We start from the raw sequence: 26,050 nt of genomic DNA, 5'->3' as shown, positions 1-26,050 counted from the left end.
CCCAAGGTTTTCTTCCCGGTTCCCGCACCCCCCCCCCCCCCCCTCACATAAAATAATTTGCAGTATTCTAATTTATTAATGTAATTATATTAGTTGTAATGCCTCCCCCACGCCACTAGAGGCAGTACCAACCCCGAAAAGATGTGACTAAGGAGCAGATTTAGAAGTACACCGAAAGCTACAGAATTTGGTAAAAACTGAGCTTTACTGAAGTAATTAAAGACACAAGTTCAAATCCATGCTGAGAGTGGAGCTCCTTCCCGCTGCTCTGATTGGCTCAGCAATGTAACGTGATCCTCTGGAGCAAGTGACGGCAAAGCGGGGCGTCATCACGACTTTACACAGGTGTGTCTTTACCTCCGCGGCAGAGGCTCCGCCGAACCCCTGAGACCGATTCATCGAACCCAGGTTAAGAACCACTGGTCTAGAGCTAGGAGAAATAGCTTGAGGTCATTTACCAAAGACCAAAGAGAAATCACACAACCGCTAAAATCTGAAATTACTCTTTTTGTTTACATTTTGTGACGAAGAATGTTGTGCTCTTCTTCAGAGGTTTTGTGTCGTTTCCTTCAGTGATTCTTGGTGCAGCGCCCCAACAGGTGAGGAGGGGAAAGATGTTTTTCCAAAGAGTTCAGTTCATTTGACACACTGCAGTGTGAATGCAAACCACACCAGCTGAATATGTAACAAATGTTGCAGAATGCAGCTGTTCTGTGGTGACCTTAAAAATGAGAGATCATTGGGAATAAGAAGCATCATGAAGTCGCACCAGACAGGTCAGGGATTAAGTTTTAGTTAGATTATAGAACAATATCCCAAGCTTTGAACATTACAGAGTAATGTTTAATCCTTAATCCATCACCTCAAAATGAACAGAGTGACACGACTGCAAACCTACTAAAACATGACCATCTACCTAAACAAACAGGCTGATAAAGGAAAACATTACACTTAGAAGAAGCCAAGAGAACCACACATCAGGTGGAACAATTTTTAAAAATATAACACTAAGGCAAAGCACCATACCTGTGCTGGTATGGTGGGAACATCATGCTGTGGAAATGTTTTTCTTCGGCAGGAGACACAATTCTAAGAGTAAAATCGGTAAAACCCAGCAGAACATCTGAGTTTTGGAGCACCCCTTAACCTTTTAGCAGGACAACAATCCCAAACATTCAACCAGAGTTACAATAGAACGACTTAGAGGTACATTCATGTGTTATAATGACCCAAAGTCCACATCTAAATCCAGTAAAAACCATTCAATCTGACTGAGCTTAAGCTCTTTTGACAAGAATAGTGGGGAAAATTCATTCTCCAGTGAAAAACAGGCTAAGACATCCCTCAAAAGACCTGTGGCTGCAACAAAAGGTGGTTCTGTGTCCCTCAGGGGGGTGAAACTGAATGGACAAATCACTTTTCAGAGTTTTATTTGCTAAAAAAACATTTACTTCATTCTTGTGCACAATACTCTGTTGGTCTAAAATCCTGATAAGTTTGGGGTGTTAATGTGACAAACTCTGGTGGTGGTCAAAGATTATGAATACTTTTGCAAGGATTAGATTTCTCTTTAGCATTAAGTTCTGAGTAATTTAGAGATGCGTTCTGTGCTCCAACATGCCTGAAATGAAGTCCATTAAGCGGGTAATGACGCTGCGTCCCCTGTGGCTCGCCTCCGTTCTCTTCCAGCTGTATCTGGGCGTGGTGCTGGCTGCCGTGGTGATCATCACCGGGTGCTTCTCCTACTTCCAAGAGGCCAAGAGCTCTCGCATCATGGACTCGTTCAAGAAAATGGTGCCACAGGTACGGTGATGCATTAGGTGGCTGGTGTAGTCTCAGAGCTTTCTGAATCAATAAGCTATCCCTCAAGTAGGGCTTACAGACTCACTTGAGTGGAAACCTAATAAGCTTGCACAAAGGAAAATAAATGTTTGAGCCAACTCTGGATTGTGAGTGTGTTTGCATAAAAACTCCCCTCTCGTTATCCACCTCCAGCTCTTCGATTGCCTAATTCTTTAATCTATTTATGCTCTTTTCCATCCCTTTCCTTTGCCTCTTTCCCTTACCTATCTTTTCCGTCTTCCTCCTTTTCTTCCATATCAGCTTTTAATATACTACTACCCCCTCTGGCAGCTCTTTTTTTAAACATCTCTCTCCTCATCTTACTAAATCCTCTCTCTGTGCGAGATTCCCTGTCTCCTCCTGACAGTTTTTCTTCGTCTTTATCTTCATGCCAGCAAGCGATGGTTATTCGCGAGGGGGAGAAGTTGCAGATCAACGCAGAACTTGTTGTCTTGGGAGACCTGGTGGAGGTTAAAGGTGGAGACCGGGTTCCTGCTGACCTTCGGGTGATCTCTTCTAGTGGATGTAAGGTATTGGACTGAAGGTCAGGTCTCACAGGTAGTCCTAGTGGTGCGATGGTGTCATTAAACTTAAACTGGGTCTGTTGTTTAAGGTTTAATTTGAGAAACTCCAAGGTTTGATGGTTTAAGTTGAGTGGATGTTTTAACATCTTTAGTCAGGGAGCAGTTTGACCATCTCATAGTTTGATAACCTTGAGTATAAGGATAATACAACCCAAATCCGCTTTCTTTTAATCTACATGTGATCTATGTCTGACTTTTTCAAGGCAGTCTGTGAACGGTCTAATTTCAATCTTTTCACTCCTCAATAAGTCCGATCTGTGCCACCTCCATATGTGGTGCTAATTCAGATACGTATCCGATTGTTTTCAAAACGTCTGAAGTTATATTTTACCTGACTTTTATTTCATTGATAAGAGAAATGTCATAATTGTCCAGAGGTAAGATGTGGAAAATCAGGACTTAAATAGTGGATAAAAATTATGATTATGAACTTAAGAGAGAATCTGTGTCACTAAACGCTCAAATCAAAGTCAGACATTTCTTGCTCTGACTAACAAACAAAACGTCTACAGAAGTTACAGTCAATGCTCCACCAAAAGCCGTTGCTTTTAGTTTTAAGTTCTTTTTATTAGCTTTCTTCATCTTATCATTTAACAACACTGTTGCTGGATAAACATTAAAATCAATTCACAAACGCTTCCATCATAAACAGAGCGCTGCTCTGTGACGTCATCGTTCTTCTTCCTCACATTCAGGTCGCGCTGGACTTGTGAACTGTTCACACTGAAGCCTCATTGTGGTTAAGTTTAATTAGCAGAATGAACGACCACACACAAAACATCAATTTCAACAAAAAATTGGAATTGGACATAAAATTTTATAAGTGATATGGACTTATATGCAGAAATTTCACCTTTCCAGAAGGCCTTCACCGTGACAACTTAGCTGAAGTAATCTATCTGACCCCGCGGACGATGTTTTGTTCTGCTAGTTTACAAATCAATAAGCTTTTGAAATGATTGCATCCTTGTTTTTTCTCTCCTTAATATTTACATGCTGGCAACCTTGAGCACAAATTACCTTTGGGCAGTGATGTATGTTATCTGGTGTTTTAAAAAGCCTTTCTACTGAGCACTTGAGAAAAAAAGGGTATAAAAGAAATAATGTAACGTATTTTTGCTTGGATTTAATAATTTGCCAACAACACAGTGATTGTGGCCTAATGATGATACAAGAGGAATCGTATTTGGGTCAAGCATTGTCTCAAAAGACCCTTTCCTTGGACGAAAGATCATAAAGAAACAAAAAGAAAAAAGGATTTTAAAATCTAACTGATGATAAACCAGATGGTTTATCCAATTAGCTCTTCACCTGCTGCTGTTTTCTTAAAAGTCAGATATTTTCCAAACGTTATTCTTTGAAGATATTTAAGGAAAACATCTGGAATTTCAGTTATAAGCTCAGAGTAACTAATTAGGAAGGGAAAAATGTGTCACGTCAGTTATGCAAGAGCTTAAGGTATTATGATTTGATACAGTTTACTCTAAAGGATAATTGATTTCTTCCATTCAGTTCAATTCAAAACTGATGTACTTGTCATAGTCATGGGCTGGAAGGATCTCCAGTAGCTGTCAGTCTTGCAACACATCTGAAGAGGCCTCTGACTGAAGACTGTTGCTGTATGACAGTGTCAGGACTGTCATACAGCAACAGTATGACAAAATATGCTAACAGCTCAATTTATGGCCCACAGAGATGACATTTCACAATAACAGTTCCTGGATGACACCTAATCCACCTCATTTGCTTTTGCTGCTCCTCTTTAAACCTCTGTTGGGTCATTTGATTAGAAAACTGAGAGCTGTTTGAGTCGGGGATATGATCCCGGCTCATTGTGATTGGTGGAAAAGATGGTTGAACTTCGTTCCCTCTCTGCTCTCGGGTCCTGCTCTGCACCTTTGGTTTTTTGTACCCTTGCAGGTTTTTGGTACCTGACATGTATCTGTTTTTGCCTTCTTTTGGGACGTTTCATACTGGCTTTGACAACCAAAGACATTTTTCTGATTTTCTCTTTGATTAATCAAAGAGAAAAGTAAAATGGAAATATGATGTATGATAAAAATTTGGAAAATAATGTATGGTTGATTTTTTTTTTAAAATCTGATCTTTTTTCTCAGTAATTTATCAAAATATTTCACACACTTCTAGCCAAATGTTATTGCATGGGTAAAAATGGTACTAACAGGTATAACATAGAAGTAGCTATGGAAGAAATAGCAATGCGTCACCAGTTATTTCTTTCAAATAGTAGCAACTTAAACATTTATGACTTTTTAGCTACATTTTATTTACCTTTAAGAAAAATCTTTAAAAATATGTCAGGAATGAAAAAGGCTTCAGTTCAGTATCCTAGTTATTTCAAGACAAAAGAAATGTAAATAACTTTACAAAGTTAGTTCACAAACTAAAGTCATGGCATTATTATTTTGTTTTGTTACCATGGAGACATTTTCTATATTTTTGCTTTGCATTTGTAAACAGCTTTAACAAGAAACAGATACAACATAAACTTTTTCGCAAACTGATTTTGACACTTCCTCAGCATCTTTACTGCAAATGATTCCCACGCTCTGCTGAGAATATTAGTAGTTTTATTAGTTTCTCTCATATTTGATCATAAACCAAAAGTCTGGCTGTAAATCCAGTAACATGAAAATTATAGGAGTCAAAAATTTTATGATGATCTGCTGAAACACTGTCATTAGATTATTAATATTCATTTTGATTCTCAAATGGAGATTTCTTAAGTAGGTCTTCTAACTTTTATCCCATCGATGATCTATAGTTTTACAGACAGACGGGGTTTTTTTTTATTTTCATTATCCCAAAGCTACTTTTAGCCACCGTTTTTCCATTCTGAAGTTCTGATCTTTTTATTTGCTAAACTGGGTTAAATCCAAAGGACACAATCCACTCTCATCTGTGAGGCACTTTTGAGTTTCTCTTTAGAAATATCACAATAAAAATGTTTCTTTACTCTAATATTTTTTTTTCTTTGAAATGTTTTTTTTTTTTTTTTTATATCAATCAGTATATTGATCTACGACCTTCTGTTTGACCAGAATATAAATAGGATATAATTTAGGGGTTTATGTCTCTTAGTTGCCCCTTAAACATGGAGGAAACGTCAAAACATAACAGAACAGATGTGTGTTCAAAAAACAAAAAATGTTTCCTTATTAAATTAGCAGTTTAGACAGAAATCTGTGGTCAGTAATAATAACTGCAACTATTGTAAAAAAATAAAAACTGGGATTGGACCCAGTTTATCTAGGCAGCACACAGAGAGGAGAGGAGATTAAAGAAGGTGGGAAAAAAAGTAAATTTGGGTAACATCAATATAATTTAATAAAATGTTTCCATACAGATATTTACCTATAACTAGAGAGGATGATGAACAGTGTATCACTGATCAAAATGTTAACATTAAATTGCAGAAAGTTAGTGCTACAAACTTTCTTCAGATCTGAAATTAAGTTGACTAAAAGTCACAGAGATTTGTCATATCATAGGTGATGATTTAAAAATGATGCCTTCTGATCGCCTATCCAGTAATTCACTCCACCTTTATCTCCTTTGAGTACGTCGGTGTCACTGGATAACATTTCTCCATCTTTCCTCTTTTTTCCTGTAAAGGTGGACAACTCGTCTCTGACGGGAGAATCTGAACCTCAGACTCGCTCCCCTGAGTTAACGCATGAAAATCCTCTGGAGACCCGAAACATCTGTTTCTTTTCCACCAACTGTGTCGAGGGTCAGTAGGCCAAATCCAACCAAGATTGCCTCTTATCTCCTCAAAATGCCTGACTTCAAACCATTTGGTGCAAAACATCGTTAGGACTTTCTATCCAACCATGAATATGTTTCAGTGCAATAATGATCTAGGCCACCATTCCTCCATGTGTGCATCCTACACAAGAGTGAAGAATCTGATATTTATTGCAAAAGGATTGGCAGTGAGGCTTATGTTAAAAATTAACCTCTAACTGAAATGCTTGTGAATGTCAGATCCCTCTAAATTTATCCCATTCATCTCTGCAGCAGATTTTACAGGTGAAATCATAAAAGTGTTTCACCTTGTTGGGTTTGGAAGATGGTTGTAAAATAAAAAAAAGTAAAAAATCATGTTGTAATAATACACAGAAAAACGATGTGGCATATTGAAAGTTTTCTCTGAAATACTTAAACATTAATAGATATGAAAATGTTTTGGTCAGAATAGAAAGATGTTCTTCACTTTGTCCTTTAAGAACAATGTAATTGTGAGACATGCATATTTTAAAAATCCCTCAAAACTAAACAAATTTTGACTTAAAGTCCAGTCTGGTTGGATACCTTCACTCACTCTGTAACTTCACTTTTCATAAACATTAAGGATAAATTAGCCTAGCATGCTGACTGCCTAACATCAGCCGCCAGAGCATCACTCTGTTCAAACGTTAAAATGTCTGAGTAATCAACACATAATTTAATGTTTAGCAGTCTTGTCAATTTGCATTAATTATTTTAAGAAAACAGATAAATAGATGCTGCAGATAAATAGTGAAGAATTAGTTATTTTCCTGGATTATTTATTTTCTGCTGCAGTCATGTTTAGTGTATAGTTTTTATTCAAAACCAATAAGAAGGGAGGACTAAATTAATTTATTCTTTTACTTTTGGTCTATGGTGCAATTACTGTGAATTCTTGAATGAATATGGAGTTAATTGAAGCTTTTTAAATGATTTTAAATATGCTCTAAATGTAATTGTTGGCTTATTAAAGTTTGAGAACAGAAAAAGGAACTAATCAATTTCTGATGCTGATTTTGCCCTTTCATCTTTTTGTACCTCTGTGGTTTCAGACGTTTTGTACCGCCCACAGAAACATTGCATCAGGATAATCAATGACAATCACTTCAGCTGTCAGTGATTATAATGCCGTGGTGGATAGGTACAAGCTGGCTGGATGGATGCTTTCCTCAAACACTTAGTTCAGCATCTGTGTAGTTGGCCAGTCATCATTCTGCAGCAGGCACCTATAATTCACCTCCATCTATCAGAGCTCTGCATTCAGCCATCATCTTCAACATCAGGCCTCCTTCACGTTCACAATATACATTATTTACCTTCTGTCATGACTTCCTCACTATGAAAACTCATTATTCCCTTTTCGTGTTCCTCACACAGACACTTCAGATCAGGCCACCTGTCTGAAAGCTGCTTCTGACACTTTATGAGTTTACTTTAGAGAGCTGCCATTACAAAGAAAAATATGTTGATAAAAATATTTCAATTCCAATTGAAATACTTACAGATTTGATCAGTTATTTCAGGCTTCCCTCTTTATTTTGATGTGAAGTTATAGATTACTTATCAACTTTTAGTGTAAAACTAACTCAGAGCTCCTACCTCCCATCAGGCACAGCTATTGGCATCGTGATAGCCACTGGTGACCGGACTGTGATGGGCCGCATCGCCACCCTGGCGTCTGAACTGGAGGTGCGCCAGACGCCCATCAGCATCGAAATTGAACATTTCATCCACATCATCACCGGTGTGGCCGTCTTCCTGGGCATGAGCTTCTTCATCCTGTCGCTCATCCTGGGCTACACCTGGCTGGAGGCCGTCATCTTCCTCATCGGCATCATAGTGGCCAACGTGCCTGAAGGCCTGCTGGCCACAGTCACGGTGAGGAGGGCAGAAGGTTCGCTTTGTTCGCTTTACTGGGAGTGGAGAAGTTTTCTGATTAGAGGAGTTTATTCTGAACAAACACACTTTATTCTAGAACAGAGGTGGCCAAACCTTTTGCCCTGGAGGCCAAAACTGGAAAACTGGTGATTTTTTCCCCCCACTGGCTAAACAACACATTAAATAATAATAAAAAAAATATTTACATCAAAAAAGATCCAAAACATAAGAAAGACTTTGGGCTGTTACCTTATTAACAAAAACAGACAATTTCCATATTTTTTGGGTCATCAATTGTTTTCTTGTTGGCCAAAATTTTTACCATTTTTGACATGTGGTCTGGGACCAAACAGAATCATTTCAAGGGCCAGAGATGGCCCCCAAGCCACACTTAGGACACCACTGTTCTACACTGCAAAAACACAAAATCTCACCAAGTATTTTTGTCTAGTTTCTAGTGCAAATATCTCAGAACACTTGAAATAAGACAAACAAAAAATTAAATAACTTTTGAGCAAGATATAGTTAATTGTTTTAAGTAAATAATTCCTGAATTCAGATTAAAAACATAAAAAAACTGTTCTACATAAATAATGAGACATTTTTCCTGTTTTAAGTAAGAAAAAAATCTCAGTGGAACTATTAGTGTTTGCATCTACATCCAAGCATTATTAACTTAAAACAAACTTATTAAACTGGCTGAAAAGTTACATTTAAATATAATTTTTCTTAATTCAAATGTGCCAAAATATTTACACTAAAAAGACAAAAATTATTTGTGAGATTTTGCAATGTTCCATTTAGTTTAGATTAAAGTATAACACTTTTTGTGCTGTCAAAAATATGCTTCAGGTTTACATTCATCATATGACTGAATTTAATATTTCTGACCTTTTCATCTGATATTTTAACAGTTTTTTTTTTTCAGGGTGGAGGGATTATATGATAATCAAACATTTACAGTTAAAATGTGAATTTATGCCCTTCTTATTGTTTGGCAAAATGTCCATTGGTGTGTTGCATCTTAACAAAATATTTTTAGATGCCTTTTAAAGCATATGGCATAAGTCTAATTGAATAGTTCACTGCTCTTCTTGTTAATGTTGCAAAAAGTCCCATGCATCAGTTTGCATAATACAAATATTTTTTAAAAGGGTTAAATTTGAGGCTCCTTCCTGCCTTTCCAGGCCAAAACTGGGTTTAATGTGCACATTTTGGGTGAAGTTCTCATTGGAAGATGCTGCCACCACCAGGCTAGAGAATTCTTAGTTTTGAAAACCTCATTGTGGCTCTTTTAATCATTCTTTGTCTGACCATAAAACTTTTTCTCTTAATATGTTTTTATTGTCCAACATGCAGTCAGAAATACTTTTTCAGTTGAGTTTGTTGATGTCACTTTTCCAGCTGCAGGTTTGAGCGTTTGGGGTTCTTGGGTTGCTCTTGACCATCTTAACCCAATTTCCCTTCACCTCATGTGGCAGCCTGGTCCAGATAGCTGAAACATGGACACGGTTTGTTTTGTTTCTAGAGGAAAGTGATGCCAAACAAACAAATACCAAAAATGCAGCGGGGTAATAATGTCAATCTGGAATGACCTTCCCAAAGCTCCCATCTCTGCATTAAAAATTAATGCTAAAAAGCTGGGCCCATGCCAGGAAACAAGCCATTTTAAATAAACCAATTAAAATGAACTTCTGCCAAAATGAGTGGTCAAACCTCCAGACAGAATCATGCCAGAAGCTTGTTGATGGATACTTAAAGAAATCAGTAGTTAAGTTGTTCACTTCTCAAGGGAGATCTACCCAAATATTAATGTGTGTGTACATTCATTCATCTCCGTCTTGATTTCCTATTTTTAAGCTATTGAAAAAACTCAATATTAGGTTTTCAAAGGAATAATTATATTTTAAACCCTCTGAGACAAATTTGTCTGTTTTGCCACAAGCCTTTTGCTTTAGTTATATTTTCTAAGACGAACCAAAAAGATGCAAGAAAAAAATTAGTACATAAAAGTTTAACTTTATGGTAGATTAAATGTGATGTTTGATTTATTTTTGTGAACTCAACCGAATAGTTTTTGGTTACACACAGTATGATTAGCATTTAAAGCTGTTTGTCAGATTACTTTGCTATTTGGAGCAAAGCAATTCAAACTACACTGAATGAAGTCTGGTGACTCATTTTCTCTCTCTCTCTCTGTCAGTGCAGTCAGTTGATGTCTAAGAAAAAGACATATTGGCTGTCGGGGAAATAACTTCCTTTTCAGAGCAACAGTTATTGTTTGAACATGGATAAATGATAATAAAAAAAAGTTAATGTATGGAAAATTGTTGTAGATTTGGAGATTGTCATCTGTCCGATGTTTTTCATCCTTTCCTCCACACAGATGTTGCTCTTGTTTTCAACCACAGACCGCTTGTTCTTCAGCATTAGCTGATGATGTTCAGCCTGGAAAGATAAAATACGTTTCTGATACTTATCTTGCTCCTTGCCTACACACCTTCATACTTTTATGCAGATTGGATGCAAATTTATATGCAGACATATTTATATGCAGATACGTTTATGCTGAGATTAGAGGTACGGCGACAAGCTGCAAAAAACTCCCTGTTTTCTGTCAGATTACGTCACATTTTGCAGAACCCCTTGGCAATCCAGAGCAGAGTGAAAAACGTGTTTAGTGTCAGCTTAAGTCAGATGATTTACAATCTATTTTCATTATCCAGCATGCCAGGTTCATTCTATGGAAAGGTTTAGCTCAAGATGAACCCTCTTAAGTCTGACTTTGGTTTAGCCAGTGTAAATCATACAGTTTAAACCCAATCTGATCATGGTTTTAAAAAAAAGAAAAAGAAAAGCACCCACCATTAATTATTTCATTTTGTTGTGGAAATGAGGGGATCTCCACCAGGTGCTAAAATGATTTAAATCTGATCTCCACACTCACCACAGATTTCACCACATCGTTATTTATTAAACTAAGTGGGATAAAAAATTTAAACATGTAAAAGTACACTCTGAAAAGTCAAAAGCCTCAGAGAAAGGAGGTGTATTAACAAGTGTATGTATTTACCCAAACTGTCAGTGGTTTAAAAAGCTAAACTTACTCTAATCATCATGTTTACTGAGCAATAGTGCCAAAAGGAAATAGAAAACAATGAGGTAAAGATTACTTTTCATTACTAATATAGTTTTTAGGTAGTAGAGAATTATTGTTAGTGATTTTTTTGTAACTTTATGAACTTGTAAAACTAGGGTTTGAGCTTTGGTCTCGCCCACAGGGAGCTGCAGCATCCAGTAAAATCAGCCCTCTGTCTAACCAACATCATAAATGGGGAAAGATAGTTAACATGATAAAGAATTCCCAGTTTCATTTATGGACTCAATAATATGCATGATTAATACCAATTATAGAGTTTTACAAGCACAGAAGTGGGTAGTAACCACTTACTTTTACTGGAGTAATAATATGTTGAATTAGTATTATGCTACCAGTGCACAAAAATGGCAGTGATTTAAGAACATTTTACAGTGTAAATCCAGGCCATGCAGGTTTTAGTCGATATCTCTGATACTTATTTCTAAAACGGCCTGGTTTGATTCTTGGGATTGGCTTGGAGTATTTCCAGTTGTACATTTCTGTTGCCAAGCAGTCCCATGCGCTGCAATTTGATCTGCTAGAAACATTAAAACCCAAACTTTTTTGGGGGGGATATTACTTTCACAGTCCTGATATTGTGCTTTTGGTTCATTAGTTCAGTTTGCAAAACATGGAAATAGAACTAAGCCATCATTATTCATGGTTGTTAATTACACTTGAGGCTTTCCTGGCAGTAAGTTAAGATGGATCCTAAAGCGTCTCTGAAGTGATTCATAATGAAAAGTTGAAACATTTTCACTGTTGAAATGTAGTTTTCCTTTGACAATAAGGTGGATGAGCTGAGACTGATGGTAACGTCGTTTGAAATGTCAACATTTCACTGGTCACAGGAAATGAATTAACTTAGAGCGACTGGTTTCTTTTAGCATCCTTCTCTTTAAACACACTAATTATGAATCTTAATGTACATCTCTTATATATTTGGTGGAATGCTGCCATCAGTTTGAGTTCGTTTGTGTTGAAGGATCTACTGGAGCTTATGGTGTGTTTGTTCGTCCAGTCTTTTTATCCTGTATGTGACTCTTAACTGGCTGTTTACCAATCAAACACTCACATACACACACACACACACACTCATTCTCTTACCAGGCACCTTCACCACGCATGGTTTCACAAGCACAGGCGCTTGAATGCACCACTGCGTTCGTATGCTCTCTGCGCTCTTTGACTAACAATCAACCGTCCTCCAATCTCCTCCTCTTCCTCCCAGGTGTGCCTGACGCTCACTGCCAAGCGAATGGCCAAGAAGAACTGCTTGGTGAAGAACCTGGAGGCCGTAGAGACTCTCGGCTCCACCTCCACCATCTGCTCCGACAAGACGGGCACGCTGACCCAGAACCGCATGACCGTGGCCCACATGTGGTTTGACAATCAGATCCACGAGGCGGACACCACCGAGGACCAGAGTGGTAAGATGGAAACGAGTTCAAACAGGAGAGGAGCAAGAGAGATCTGGAAAAATGACATCAGCATTTTTCTCAGTAAATGTTTCCAAGTGAGCAACATAAAAAGATCGGCAAGCTGGAAATTAGTCTACAAATTAAGTTTTAAAGTATTAAACACGTTTACTCAAATCTAGCAGCTTTATTTTGTTTCTCTGAAGCCAGAATGTTCTCTTGGATCAAAAGTCCACCCTGTTTTCATCTACAAATTCTTGAAAGAAATTTCCGAATCTTTTTCTCCACTCATCCTTTCTTTAATTGTATGAAATTTGCCAGTATAATAAACGTAGAAAATATCTCACACCTTGACGTTCCCACTCCCAAACTTCACTGTTGCTGTTATAGTTTTGGAGTGATCAGTGTTGTAATTTGTCTCAGTTCAGTAGAAGTGAACTCTGGTGCGGTTTGAATGTGTATGTGGATGCCAAGTGTGGAGACCGGTCCAAAAGCAGGAAATGGACTTCAGTGCAAGGCATTCTGGGTAGATACAACCAAAGCAAACACTGAAGTCTAGCGCTAGCTGGAGAAATGTCTTGTGGTCTTTTATCCTACAACTCCTTAACTCTGACGATGCATTTTTGTTTACATTTTGCAAAGAAGAAAGTTGCGCTCATGTTTTCTTCAGAGATTTTTATGTTGTTTCATTCAGTGGTTTTTTTGGTGCAGTGCCCCCACATGGAAGGGGGTGGACAGGGTTTCTTAGGAGTTGGCATTGTTTGACACTTTGCAGTGTGAAAGCAAACTCCAGCAGCTGAAAATGGATCAAATGTTGCTGTTTTGGTTCCCAATCGAACCCAGTCTACCGGACTATCAGGTGAACATGCATTTTCTTCAACAGTGGAGTCTTGTGCAGTGAGTCTGAAAGCAGAAATGTATGTTTTTTTAACTATTTGTTCTTTTCATGGAATAAATAGTTCACGGTCTCTGAGGAGTCCCTTGTTACTGGTCCGTAGCTCTTGATCAGATTTTTAAATGTTTATTCTAACTTCAGTGAGACTCAACTCCAGTTGATGGTGAAATTGTCTTCATTTCTACTCACTGGATTATTGGATTATGGTCTTAACTGTGTTGAAAAAGGTTACCTTGTCACTCAGTAACGTTTTTAAAGGTCATCAATTAGGAGTGAAACTAGTGAGACTGATAGGCTGATAAATATTCTGACATATTTTGGCTGGTTTCTGGAATTTTCATGCCTTGTTGGATCTCTTTTGCATCATTCTATTTATTTATTTAGATTTCTTGAAATGTATCCAAAATCTGCTGTCAGTTTCATTATTGCAAGCATTTTAGAAATAAGTTTACAGAGAAAAATGTTGATGTGTTCCACTGTTAGTTCCCCTGCTGTAAATTAAGGAAGTTCAATTCATAAGAGTGTGAGGGAATGCAGGATGGAGGAAAGGGACCACCTGCCAAAATTCATCTGGCCAATATTTCCACTGCCAGCAAACATGACCGTTCACTCTGCTGGTTTCATTAATTGAGAAGAAGTGTGCAGTGGGTGGCACAACCCACAGCTCTTCCTCGGCAGGACTGCCGCCGCGCAGCCAATCGGATTCCTGCCTCCTACCACTGAAGGATATATCAAGCCAAAATTCATCAAGAAGCCTCCAGCATTAACCAAAAGGTTGGGCAGAAAAGGAGCAGGTGTTCCATGCATAATAATGAGCACTGACTACTCTGTCATCTTTCATTGAGTAGCCAGCGGTTTTGAGAGAAGAAAACGACATGCTGGATTTTGTTTTTGCAACTGCTGCAGATTTTATGAGGCTTCTCCTCCCATGTTTGTCACTCTCAACAACTCCAGCCACAAACTGCCTGTCTGTTTACACTGTAGCACTGACAGTGAGTGCTCCGACATGCAGGCAAATATGAAAAATGAATGCAGCAGACTGCAGGTCATTTTCAATTCAATTGGGTGGCTAGGCCTCAAATTTTCATACAAACTATTTCCTACTAGCTCTTATTTTGGAGACATTCCAGGTAAAAAAAAATGAAGGGGTCTCATTTTCCAGACTGGGGAACTGAAAAATCTTTTCTGTCAAAGAAAAACTGTTTTCTTAACTTAAGTGACCTCGACACGTGTTATTTAGCTGCAATATCCAGTGCCACTGTGTGAACCCAGAGCTGAGTCAGTTGAATAAATACTGAATGAGCTCTGTTTAAATACAGTCTAACGCAGGTCCCTCTCCACTGCTTCCAGGTTCTGGCTTTGACAAGAGCTCTGGTACTTGGGTATCCCTGTCCCGCGTGGCTGGTCTGTGCAACCGAGCCGTTTTCAGATCCGGACAGGAGAACTTACCCATCCTGATGGTACACGCAGTCCACACACACACAGCCTGACACGCGCTATAACACAAGTTTCCAAATGTTCCACATCAAGCTGCAGGCTCATGAATTATCTCGACTCTCTACAGCAGTGGCACACAGCCCATTTGGTTTAATGCAAGGCCATTATGAGCCGGCTTTTTTTATGTAGATCAACTAATGCATGCACATAATTCATGAGACATGATTTTGCCTACTGCTTTGCCAGTAGGGTGAAGTTAACAACATAAGGGAAGCGTCAGGTGAGCTGTCGCTCAGAAAGAAGCCTTGTTAGAATAAGTATTTGATCCCTATAAGTTAAAGAAGTACGGCATAAATATGCAGGTACAATATGAAGACAAGAGTAGACTCTTTTTAACTTCTAAGACTTTTTGAACATTACTGGACTGAAAACTCTTTCATCCAACAGCCAATTTTCTTATTGCTTTCCCTCCAGCTAGTAAATAAAATTAATTTTAGAGAAGGATCAACACATCATGGTACCAATTTCAGTGTTTACAACATTTATAGAAATGAAGCAACAACAAGAAAGTAAGAAAAAAAAAGAAGTCAAATAAAAATTCACCACATGCATTTTCTACCACTGATGTGGAACCTTGAGTCTTTTTCATGAACCATTCTGAATATCTCGCTGTAAATTTTAGTAGTCTTATCCTCTCTTGGCAGGTTTTTCTTGCTGTCATGTACTTTCTATATTCTAGTAATTGATTCTGGTCCTCAGAGGGTTACTAAGAGTTCTAGATGTTTTTTCATAAACCAACCAATGCTTCATTTCCACAAAATATTTCCTCTTGTTATTATTTTGCTGCTGCAGTGATTTTTCACTTTATCAGGTAGTAAATATCCACTGCACTGTAAAACAAATAAGTTTGATTTGCAGCTTCTCAACAGAATAGGAGTAATATCAATACCAATCAATGCTATTTTTACAAATATTATTTGTAACTTTATCTGCAGTGTTACCTCATGAACCTTCACTCCAATTTTTTTTCACAAATTTAGATATCGGACAAAGAGAACATGATTAGGAAACAGTTTTCATGTGATGAGTTCAGTTATTAAGATAATAAGGTAGCACTTTGGCAATATGTAAAAAGAAAATGTAATTCCCGTCTAACCTAATAACACTGTATTTGGATTCTGCGACATTGGAGGGTTTCAAACATTTACAAAGTTATGAGTCAGATTTAAGTCATGATTTATAACAAAACCTTCACTTGTTCTCAGTGAGATGTTGACTTGCTGAACTCTTGTCCTGCTCCATGACCCAAGAGCATTTAATGTAAAGTAACAAATTAATGACTAGACTTTTTCCTTTAGGGCTTTCCGGTAGTATCCACGATTCCATCACTTACATGAAATTTAAGGAAAGCGGCAATAATAAAACAGCCACATACCATCACAATACCACCACCATTATAGACTGTAGGAATAAAATAGTTTGTCTGAAATGTTTTTCTTTTCTTATCTTTTTTTTTACCTGATGTAATATAGTGTGCAAATTCCAATAGTTTGTCAGATTCTGTTCAGTTGGTAGATCACCTCGATGTTTTGAGGAAACTTGAGGAAGGTTATTGTTGTTCCTGTGTGAATTTATCCCATGGAGATTGTTTTTTTTTACCCCCCAATTCCTTTTCTTACTCTGAAACCATGAACTCTGACTTTACCTGAGGGAAGTGAGGCTTTTGTTTTCAGACAGTTTCTAATAGATATTTCTTCATTTTACTAATAAATGAAAACCAGAATCTGAAAACTGCTGCTTGTATTTACTCACTTTTTATTAAAATGTGTTTAATGAACCAAAAACATTTAGATATGAGGAAAAAAAGAGAAAGCAAATCTGTTGGAAGTGTTTTTTATTTTATTTCTAAGCACAAAACTCATGAAATATACACAGCCTATTCATGCATTTTTCAGTGATACTCTGCTGTAGGTGCTAAAATAAATGTCAGACAAAACTCTGGACTCAAGAACCAAACAAGTATTTAAATCTGTTTCTACAGTAACAAACAACATCACTTTGGGCTGAATGGTTTCAGTGCCTTTACTGGTTTACCTCAACCTGAAAACCACTTCAGATCCATGTTGCTGTGTCACTTTAAATGTTTATTTTAGCAAACCGCTGATCCTTCTGTGTTGTAACGTGATTTTTGTTTAAAGATACATAAATAAAAGAGAATTTGATTTGTTCCTTGAAGATATCTCGCCTATCATCTCAACCTGCAGAAGAGGATTAAAAAAAAATTCTGACTTTAATCTCAGAATTCTTTAAACTTTAATTTTCTGTGATCAAAAGTCAGAATATTCACCTGAGCTTTTCAAAATAATAATAGTAATAAAAAACAAGTAACAAGGTAGAATTTCTTCTACATGTTTAAATATACTGAGAGGTTGAATTATTCAAAAATTATCTGTAGGAGATACTGAGAAAAAAAAAACATAAATATGCATGTTAGTTTGGAAGGTGCTTTTCTTGACAGACCAACAGTAAGAAAAGTAGTTCCACCTAACAAAAGTTGCAGTGCACACTTACACACTTAACCTCACGTGTAAACACACACAGAGAATCATTCAGTACGCCCTGAGAAATAACTCACCCACACCGACAAAGAAACACACACTGCTGAGTAGGTAAGTCAATATTATCCCAATGTTCTAACAGCCGCTTTCCTCCAGCCTGAGCTTCACTGACCTGAAGGAATTCTCAGTGTGGCTCGCAGTTATTGGATTACAACTTCTTCTGTGTGAGGACAAACGCCTCTGCTGAAGCCTGTCTGTCCCTGGTGGTGCCCGGCTTCCTCCCGGCGCAGAGTAACAGATGTGTCTCCTGACAGCAGTCAAACACAGCAGTGCAGGCGCCGGCACCGTTACTAAAACAAGTCCCCATCTGCACTTGTGAAGACAGAGAAATGGAATTTCCCTTGATCTATTTATTCATTCATGAAAAGGCATAAACAAGGACAAATCTCGCGGAGCGCTCGTCCTTGTTTCACGGCTGTTCATGAATGAATAAACAGAAACAAAGAGAAATTTCTTGTCCCCGTCAAGCTCCCTCTTGGGCGTTTGGGGGGTCAGGTCATCACTTTTGCTCTGATTTTAATAATCCAGCGTCAAGGATTCCTATTATCCTGATGGAATTTTCATAAAAGCCGATATGAGTGGTTTATCAAAAGAGAGTTAGCTAAAAATTGGTGACAAAACTCTAATTCAACCTTGTCACAAAAACACAAAAAATAAAAGCAATGAATCCATTAAGTGTTTTGTGAAATAGTATGTCTTGACATTGGTGTTTGTGTGACTCACTGCGGGGATGTTGGTGCAAGTAGATAACATTTATAACACTTTCTTAAAAAGAATCATTTTTGTGGGTAACAAAACGATGTTACTCAGATTAATTTTAGCCTTGTGGAAATAAAACGCTTGGTACTGCTGCTTGCCTCTACAGTGCCCTGCTGGTATTTATAACATCTGAAATCTGAATGGTGCATAATGGAGAGGTGAAAGTAAAAATGATACTTGGGTTTTCAAAATTCTGGAAAGTACGGCAGGCATTTCTATTCAGCCCTCTTGTGTCAATAACTCATAAAGCTGCCCTTCACAATAATTACAGCTGTGAGTTTTCAGGTATGTCCAGACTAAAACATTTAGATTGAATTTAACAATGTTTTAAGTCCTGCCACAGATTCTTAATTGGATTTAAGTCTGGAAGTTAGTTGCAGTAACTCTAAAGCACTAAAAGGATCAATTAGCTCCACTTTAATTCACCTGAAACTTTATTTGCTTTATCAACTTTATTCACCTGAAACATTACAAAGCAGGCAAGTAAATTAGCCTGTTGTAAATTAATTTTTGAAAATATTAATTTATGGGAAGCTAATTGTCCTAAATGTTTTCACAATTAGCTAAAGCGCTAAATGAAAAAAATTGTCACTATTAGCAGATTAAAAAGGTAAAGTGATAAAAATTAGAAATGATCTCCATGTGCTATTTTCCTTCCAAATCACAGTTATTGACTACTTTTTGTTGATATATCACAAAAAGACCCTCCAAATAAAACATGTATGTCTGTTTGTGGTTGTAACGTGTCAAAATGTGAAAATGTTAAAGGAGTGTACTTTAGTGAGGCATGATGTTTGGAGGACTGGGTCAAAAGAACAACTGATGGGATTCTAGTCCCTTCAGGTCACGACGGTTAATAACTCAGCTGTTTGTAATAATGATCTGACTCATTACTCAAGCAGCATTTATCCATCATCGGAACCTATTAAAACCAAGCCTTTCTAATATCCAAAATATTAAAAACTGAGCTTGAGAGAGAGAGACATAAAATATCATGCATTATGTTTTATCTGTGAACTTTTTTTAGTCAGTTTATTATTTTGTCTGTATTTTCAGATCTAGGTTTATTGCGAACGTTTTGCTATATCTTTAAAAACAAGCCTGTGGCCAAATCGTTGTTGTCGACGTAGCTTCGCCGCCTGCATCGCTGATGAGAGCCATAATGGAAATGAGCAAAGTTTTCAAAGGTGTCTCATTTAAGCCATTAAATAAGACACTATGAAAAGTTTCCCTCTGCTGCTTTGCCATAAACACAAACCGTGAGTCATTTTTTAATATGCGGATATGAGTGACTGCGCTAATGTGATCCTGTGTGTTCCCCCAGAGGGACACAGCGGGGGACGCGTCAGAGTCAGCCCTGCTGAAATGCATCGAGCTGTGTTCAGGCAGTGTTCGTGACATGAGAGCCAGAAATCCCAAAGTGGGTGAGATCCCCTTCAACTCCACCAACAAGTACCAGGTAAACATCAACGGCGATTCAAGGATTTCTGCAGGGAAATCCCGTTGGCAGTTTGATACTTTGGACTTTGCATTGTATTTAAATTTTAGGTAAATTGAGAATACAATTTACCTAAAATCTAAACTTTAAAACACAAAAAAACATTCAAGATCCTCCTCCACCAAACCTACCCCAACTCTTTAACTCTAAAAGTTATTAAAATTGATCCCTTTCTTAAATCTGGCACATACTATTATATATTTTTAAAATAGACTAATCCGTCTTTTGCGAAAACTTATTTGTTTGCATTTGTAATACTTCCACAGGTGTATTTCTGAAATGTAAATTTTTGAAAATATTTTCCAAAAAATTGTGAAATGTGGGTTTGTATGGAAGAGGAGAATTTTTAAAAAATAAAAGAAGAAGAATTCTGACTTTGATCTCAAAACCCTGAGATCCTGACAATTAAAAATGTCAGATTTCTGACAATTATAAGAAAAAAGTCAAATTGAGATTAAAGTCAGAATTCTGATATTAAAATCAGTTTCTGATATCCTGATAATCCTGAGAAAATAGTTCAGATTTTGAGATTGAAATGATAATTCTGAGTAAAAAAGTCAAATTCTTCTTTTCTTTTTCGGTGGCCTTAATCCTTCATCCAAATTCTGAGTGCAGATACAGACGAAAATTAATACAAAGGAAAATTATCCAAAAATAAGAAGAGCAATGCAACTTTGCTAAAAATCAAAGTGCTGCAGACGAACAATACAAACTGAAAAGTTCATTGATTATTTTCCGTCGCGTCTCATCAGGGTTGTTTTATAACTAATAAGTTCTTGGGTTATTAGTTGCTTATTTCAAACAGGAGCCCATTGCAGTCTTTATATACGGTAGAAAGCCTCACTGAGATCCGTCCTGGCTGAAGTTTATTGTCTTAATTCAGTGTGAACGATTCCCTCAGGAATCACACAACTTGCAAAAGTGATGAGAAAGAAACTCTGTTCCCTGGAAGCCCATCCCTCCATTTTCTATCCAGACTCATCAGTACAGGCTTATTTTACATTAAAATATAAAAACTCACCTTATTAGTAACCAATCAAGTAGCTTCTTTAAACCTGCACAGCTGTAGTTTTAAAATTTTATATTTCAAAACGTATGAAACAAGAAATGAAATCAAATGCTTTATCTTAAAAAATCACTTTCGTCTGACATCAGTTTTTTCAAAAACATTAATCACTTGTAATTTTTTGTGTGTTTTGTAGTATAATGCATTTATTCACTTCTAACAACATTTTTATTTTAATTTTTATTACTTTAATGAAGATTAGAATAAGTTTGACCAAATACTCAATTATGTGACATGTTAAATTCAAGCAGGGTAGCAAATAGTCAATAATATATTGAATAAAGTAAACACAATGACTTTTTTATGTTTTGCTCAAGGGCATGGTAGCAATTACAGCTCATGTCTGTCACTGCACCAATAACCAGAGCACCAGAAGATCTGAGCCAGCGTGTGAACAGCAGCGATGTCTCACCAAAGGAAGGACTTCCTGCATGCTTTATTACACCTGTTGTCAGACTGCAGATAAGAAGTGTTAGGAAGGAGCAAAATCTGTTGTGACTCAGATACAAATGATCTGGGGGACTGTGCGGTGGGTCCTGTTGGAGAAAAGGTAATAGGAAGGTATATCACAACAACAACACATGTGAGAGTCTGATTGAACAGACGCAGCGTGAACAGAGGAGACTTTCAATGTTCGTTCTGTCAAGTCAGCTTCAATGTCACTTTCATTTAAATCAGGTGGAAGACTGCCACACCAGCTCCCCAACAGGAAAAGGGAGATGTCTGACTAGAGCTGTTTCTCTCTGAAACATCACATCGTTATCCTTATCTTTCCTTAAGCTCTCCATCCACGAAGTGGAGGACAATCCCTCTGGTCATCTTCTGGTGATGAAGGGAGCGCCGGAGAGAATCCTGGACAGGTTTGCTTACCAATAATTTAATAGCAATGGAAATAGTGTTTTGCTTACCATTTCGTTGTGCATGGCAGATACTTGATAATTTTCATTTCTTGTGTAGGCGAACAAATAAATAAATAAATAAATAAAAAGCAATGCCTGTAAAAATGCACCTTCATACATAGAAGTCACTGGAGCTTTAAACTTCCAGTGTTGTCTTAACGTATTAAAACAAGGCCAGGCGGCTCCTCTGTTGAATACAGTGACACAGTCCTTCATCAGCATTGACACACACTCCGCAGTTTTTTCAGATTTAATCTTACACACACCATCCGGGCCGCTGTAAAGTGTCACAGCAGCAACAGATGTAAATTAATCTGCTGGTGGAAGTAATCCACAGCAAATGCAACACGCCCTCATACTAAAGTGAAATATCACCCCACCTCCTACAGCCTGGGCTGCTGCCGAGCTGGAATTAGGATGCACAGGTCCAACCAGCAGCTGTCTGTCACTAATCTAAGACAAAATACAGACACCAATCTTCATAAATGAGTTTCTCATATCACTTTGAATTATTGTTATGCTACAGAGTGTTTTAAAACTCGTTCGAATTAAAAGTTTAAACCAAATTTACACTCACTAATGAGAAATTGACAGTGACTGACTAACCCTTAAGATATTTACTAATTATTATCCAAACATTATACCTATTGATTTGATCAGTCAGTACTGAGATGACCATTAAATAAACAGTTTCTTTTTTTCTTTTCTGTCTTTTTTGCATTACATTTTAACTAGTTCATGGTCAATTAACCATTATCCTAATGTTTGCTATTCAACAACATATGATCAAATTAAATGGCCAAAAGTAATAATTAACATTTACGTTAAATCTAATCAAGCAGTAGTTAATTAACTGTTAACTTAACAATGTCTATTTAATTAATTATCACCATGCCATACTCCAGAGGACCCCTGCTATTTGAGCCCCCCTCTAAAAATGTTTATAACTGCTTATTTTGATTATCCAAATACTGAATATACATTAAAATGCATTAATATGCACAAAAGGCAAATGCAAATTCACAGCATGTCAAGTACTAAGTAAATAAATAGATCAATAAAATAAATAAATGTTTCAATAATTTACTTGATAGACAGTTTATTTGTTATACGATATTAAATGATTAAAATGCAGACTTATATATGGTCCAGTGTGTCCAGATGCATAAAAAGCATTGAAATCACATTTGATCGAAGTTTCACAAACTGGGACGTAAACTAGTGGAGTTCAGCAGATCAGCGACTTTGATGGACGAGTTTGACAGAAAAAAATGATTTTATAGTGAAGCTGCAGGAACAGGAACCATAAAATAATTAAATACACATTTAATTATTCATCTGCACCGGCTATTACAAGTTTGAATTTTAACAGTTTAATGACATATTTAATAAATCAACTGCCTACTGAATAAATTATCTAAACTTTTATTAAACATTTATTTCATGCTGCATTTAAGTAACCATGTCATTTACTTAGTTCTGTCCCTTCTTGGAAACTTCATTGTCAGGTAGAATCTGGATATTTCAGCTTACCAAGTTACAATAACACTCTATTAGAAATAAAAACTGAGAATAGTGACGTTTTCACCAAATAAATCTTCCAGTAGGTAAAGCATAAATACTGAACTGTGGATAGATGGGCTCCACTGTATTAGCTATTTAAATAATGCAGAATATTGGTGGCAATTAACTAACCAAGTATAATAATTAACTATTTCACACATTGTTTCATCATTAGGTCATATATCTTTGACATTTTTAGTCTTATATAATAACAAAAAGAAGATTGCATACTATAAATTGTTAGTTATAAAAACACAGTGTTTTAGAATGTAAAAAATTGTAATGTAAATAATTTCTGAAGGTGTACATTCCCATTTTAACGCCGTCTGAAAAATAGTTGACACATTTTTCCCAACTGGACTTTTCTGTACATGGGAGTGGCGCTAAGTCTGCCGTTAAATGTTGCAGGTGCAGCACCATCATGATGCACGGCCAGGAGGAACCCCTTGATGAAAACTGGAGAGATGCCTTTCAGAACGCCTACCTGGAGCTGGGCGGACTGGGAGAAAGAGTGCTGGGTGTGTGCTGCATGGCATGAGTGGATGTGTGTCTGGTAATAGGTGGAGAGGAGCAGCAGTTGGACACAGCACTTACTTTTTATTATCTTCTTGGTAAACAGGGTAGTTTGCTGAAAATGTCCCCATAAAAGTGCAGGCTGCTATCCTTGCAACAAAGAAAATGGCACTGCAGTCTGGCACAGAAAACCAGCAGGAAACAGGACAAAAATGACCTGCGTTTATAAAACTTCCTTCCAGATCCGTTAGTGAAATGTTTTTTTTTGCAGATTTACTATGAAGTTTTGGAAGAGCTGCACTAGAAATTGGGTTATGTAAGTCAACCCGGGTCAAATCCAAGTCTAAAATATAACATAATGTTGTAAAATTATATTTTCTCTTGTAAAATGTCAGACACCTTTTTGGGTAAAAAGTCATTACCTTAACTGTCTCCAACATGTTCTCTGCTCTGACTCAGTAAATGTCAGCATTGTGACAGCAGAGGAGAAACCTTGGCGAATCTTTTAAAAAGTGCCATAGGTAATAATTATGTGCTATCATCATTTTGTAAGAGTAGATGTCACCGCAGCTGAATGTGGAACGTTGCCTCTTTTAGAGCAAGACTCTGGGAATCGTAAATTATTGTGTCTTGGTAATGCCTGGGGTGATGATGATCATGGGTTTTTGTGTTTCAAGACAAAAAAAGAAACCATGTTTCCTACATCCTTGGGCTGGATCTGGCTTCACATCAGAACCACTTTGTTTTGCCTTGACGTTTTGGGGAAATGAGATGGTAATTGGAAAAGATTGTATTTTTATAATCATAGTCATTTCTAATACAAATGGGCAACTTTACAACTTTCACTTCCACAGCAAAAATTAAAGTTTTTTTTGTTTGCTTCTTAAAATTTTTTACATAATTTATGTAAAAAATTAGGATCATATTTTATCAATAAAACCTGCTTTTCTAAGGTCATTGTAGATTGGAGAGGGGCGTCTCCTCATCATGGTTGGTTGGTTTCCACCTGCGGGTGGGTCAGATGATGAAACATGATTGGTTAAAGTTTGAGGAAATTGACTTTGGAATAAGCAGAGAACAGACTGGAACTTACGGAGCTTTCAACTCTCCATCCTTTCACATTAATTTAAGAAGTTTTTTGCCAAATGATTTAAGGAAATCCTTGCCTTTTCTAATATATACAATAACAAGAGCAATTGTAAAAGTGCCAAAAAAAGATTTTTCAGTCCTTTTCATTTCCAATTTAATTTTGGAAATGTGGAATTGATTCTTCAGGTAGATTTTTTTTTGTATTGATCATAAAACCAATATTAAAATTGGTAATTTTCTTAGCGCTTCTGGAGAAAATAAGAGTGACGGCAGCCATAAAAATAGTCTCTTTTACAGGAAGACTTTTCTTTTTTTTTTTTTTTTTTAAAGAGCTGCAGTAAATTCAGTCCATGATGTGCAATCAGCTCCCTGATCCCCCTTCTCCTGCAGGATTCTGCCACTTGAATCTGTCTCCATCCCAGTTTCCTCGAGGATTCACCTTCGACTGCGACTACACAAACTTCCCCACGGAGCAGCTCTGCTTTCTGGGTCTCATCTCCATGATTGATCCGCCGCGTGCCGCTGTGCCCGACGCTGTGGGTAAATGCCGCTCCGCTGGCATCAAGGTAATTGGTTGCACCGTTTTCAGCTGTCAATTTTGTTCCTGAGAAGCCCTTTCCTGTGGCTTTAGATATCAAGCTTTTTAGAAAGGAATACTGCACATTAAATGTCTTTTCACATCACAGCGTGTACTTCAAATGACAAGAGATCGCCTCCAGGGCCACGATCGATGATGACCTGTGGACAAACAAAGTTCGTTGTACAGAAAAAGCTCATGCCATAACAGTGGCATTAAAATGCTTCTGCCCATTTTTCCTTCTTTAGAGAACAAACCATAGGAAAAAAATCTTAGTTTTTAGGAGGGCAATGAGTGAGATGAGGTTTAGAAATTACAAAATAACCAAATATGTATTTTCTCATGTACAAATTAAAAGCATGAAAGGTAATAAAGAAAAGGTATCAGTTTATTACGAAAGCAGTTTGTCAAAATCTATATCTGGTAAAGTGCAGATTAATGGCATTTTTAATCAGCAGCAAATGCACACAGAGGAAATGCTTT

General features: G+C 37.1%; 1 protein-coding gene across 2 annotated transcripts in view; it reads left to right on the top strand.

Annotated features, from left to right (window-relative positions):
• Positions 1 to 25,613, top strand: part of LOC106960171 (sodium/potassium-transporting ATPase subunit alpha-2-like) — a 43,162-nt gene extending 17,549 nt beyond the window's left edge. For both annotated transcript variants that reach the window (XM_015053140.1, XM_015053139.1), the window contains 10 exons: positions 1,690 to 1,803; positions 2,238 to 2,372; positions 6,063 to 6,180; positions 7,828 to 8,096; positions 12,467 to 12,665; positions 14,899 to 15,008; positions 19,687 to 19,821; positions 21,707 to 21,786; positions 23,797 to 23,906; positions 25,381 to 25,613. In XM_015053140.1, the coding sequence (XP_014908626.1) occupies positions 1,690 to 1,803; positions 2,238 to 2,372; positions 6,063 to 6,180; positions 7,828 to 8,096; positions 12,467 to 12,665; positions 14,899 to 15,008; positions 19,687 to 19,821; positions 21,707 to 21,786; positions 23,797 to 23,906; positions 25,381 to 25,598 (1,488 nt within the window). In that variant the 3' untranslated portion in view covers positions 25,599 to 25,613. The remainder of the gene's footprint in view (positions 1 to 1,689; positions 1,804 to 2,237; positions 2,373 to 6,062; positions 6,181 to 7,827; positions 8,097 to 12,466; positions 12,666 to 14,898; positions 15,009 to 19,686; positions 19,822 to 21,706; positions 21,787 to 23,796; positions 23,907 to 25,380) is intronic.
• The last annotated feature ends 437 nt before the right edge of the window (positions 25,614 to 26,050 follow it).

This window comes from Poecilia latipinna, unplaced genomic scaffold, assembly GCF_001443285.1.
Source record: "Poecilia latipinna isolate Pla-1442-1.1 unplaced genomic scaffold, P_latipinna-1.0 Scaffold1161, whole genome shotgun sequence".
In the NCBI taxonomy this organism is placed as follows: Eukaryota; Metazoa; Chordata; class Actinopteri; order Cyprinodontiformes; family Poeciliidae; genus Poecilia; species Poecilia latipinna.
The sequence above is the reverse complement of the archived record's forward strand: the minus strand, read 5'-3'. Positions and strand labels throughout refer to the sequence as shown.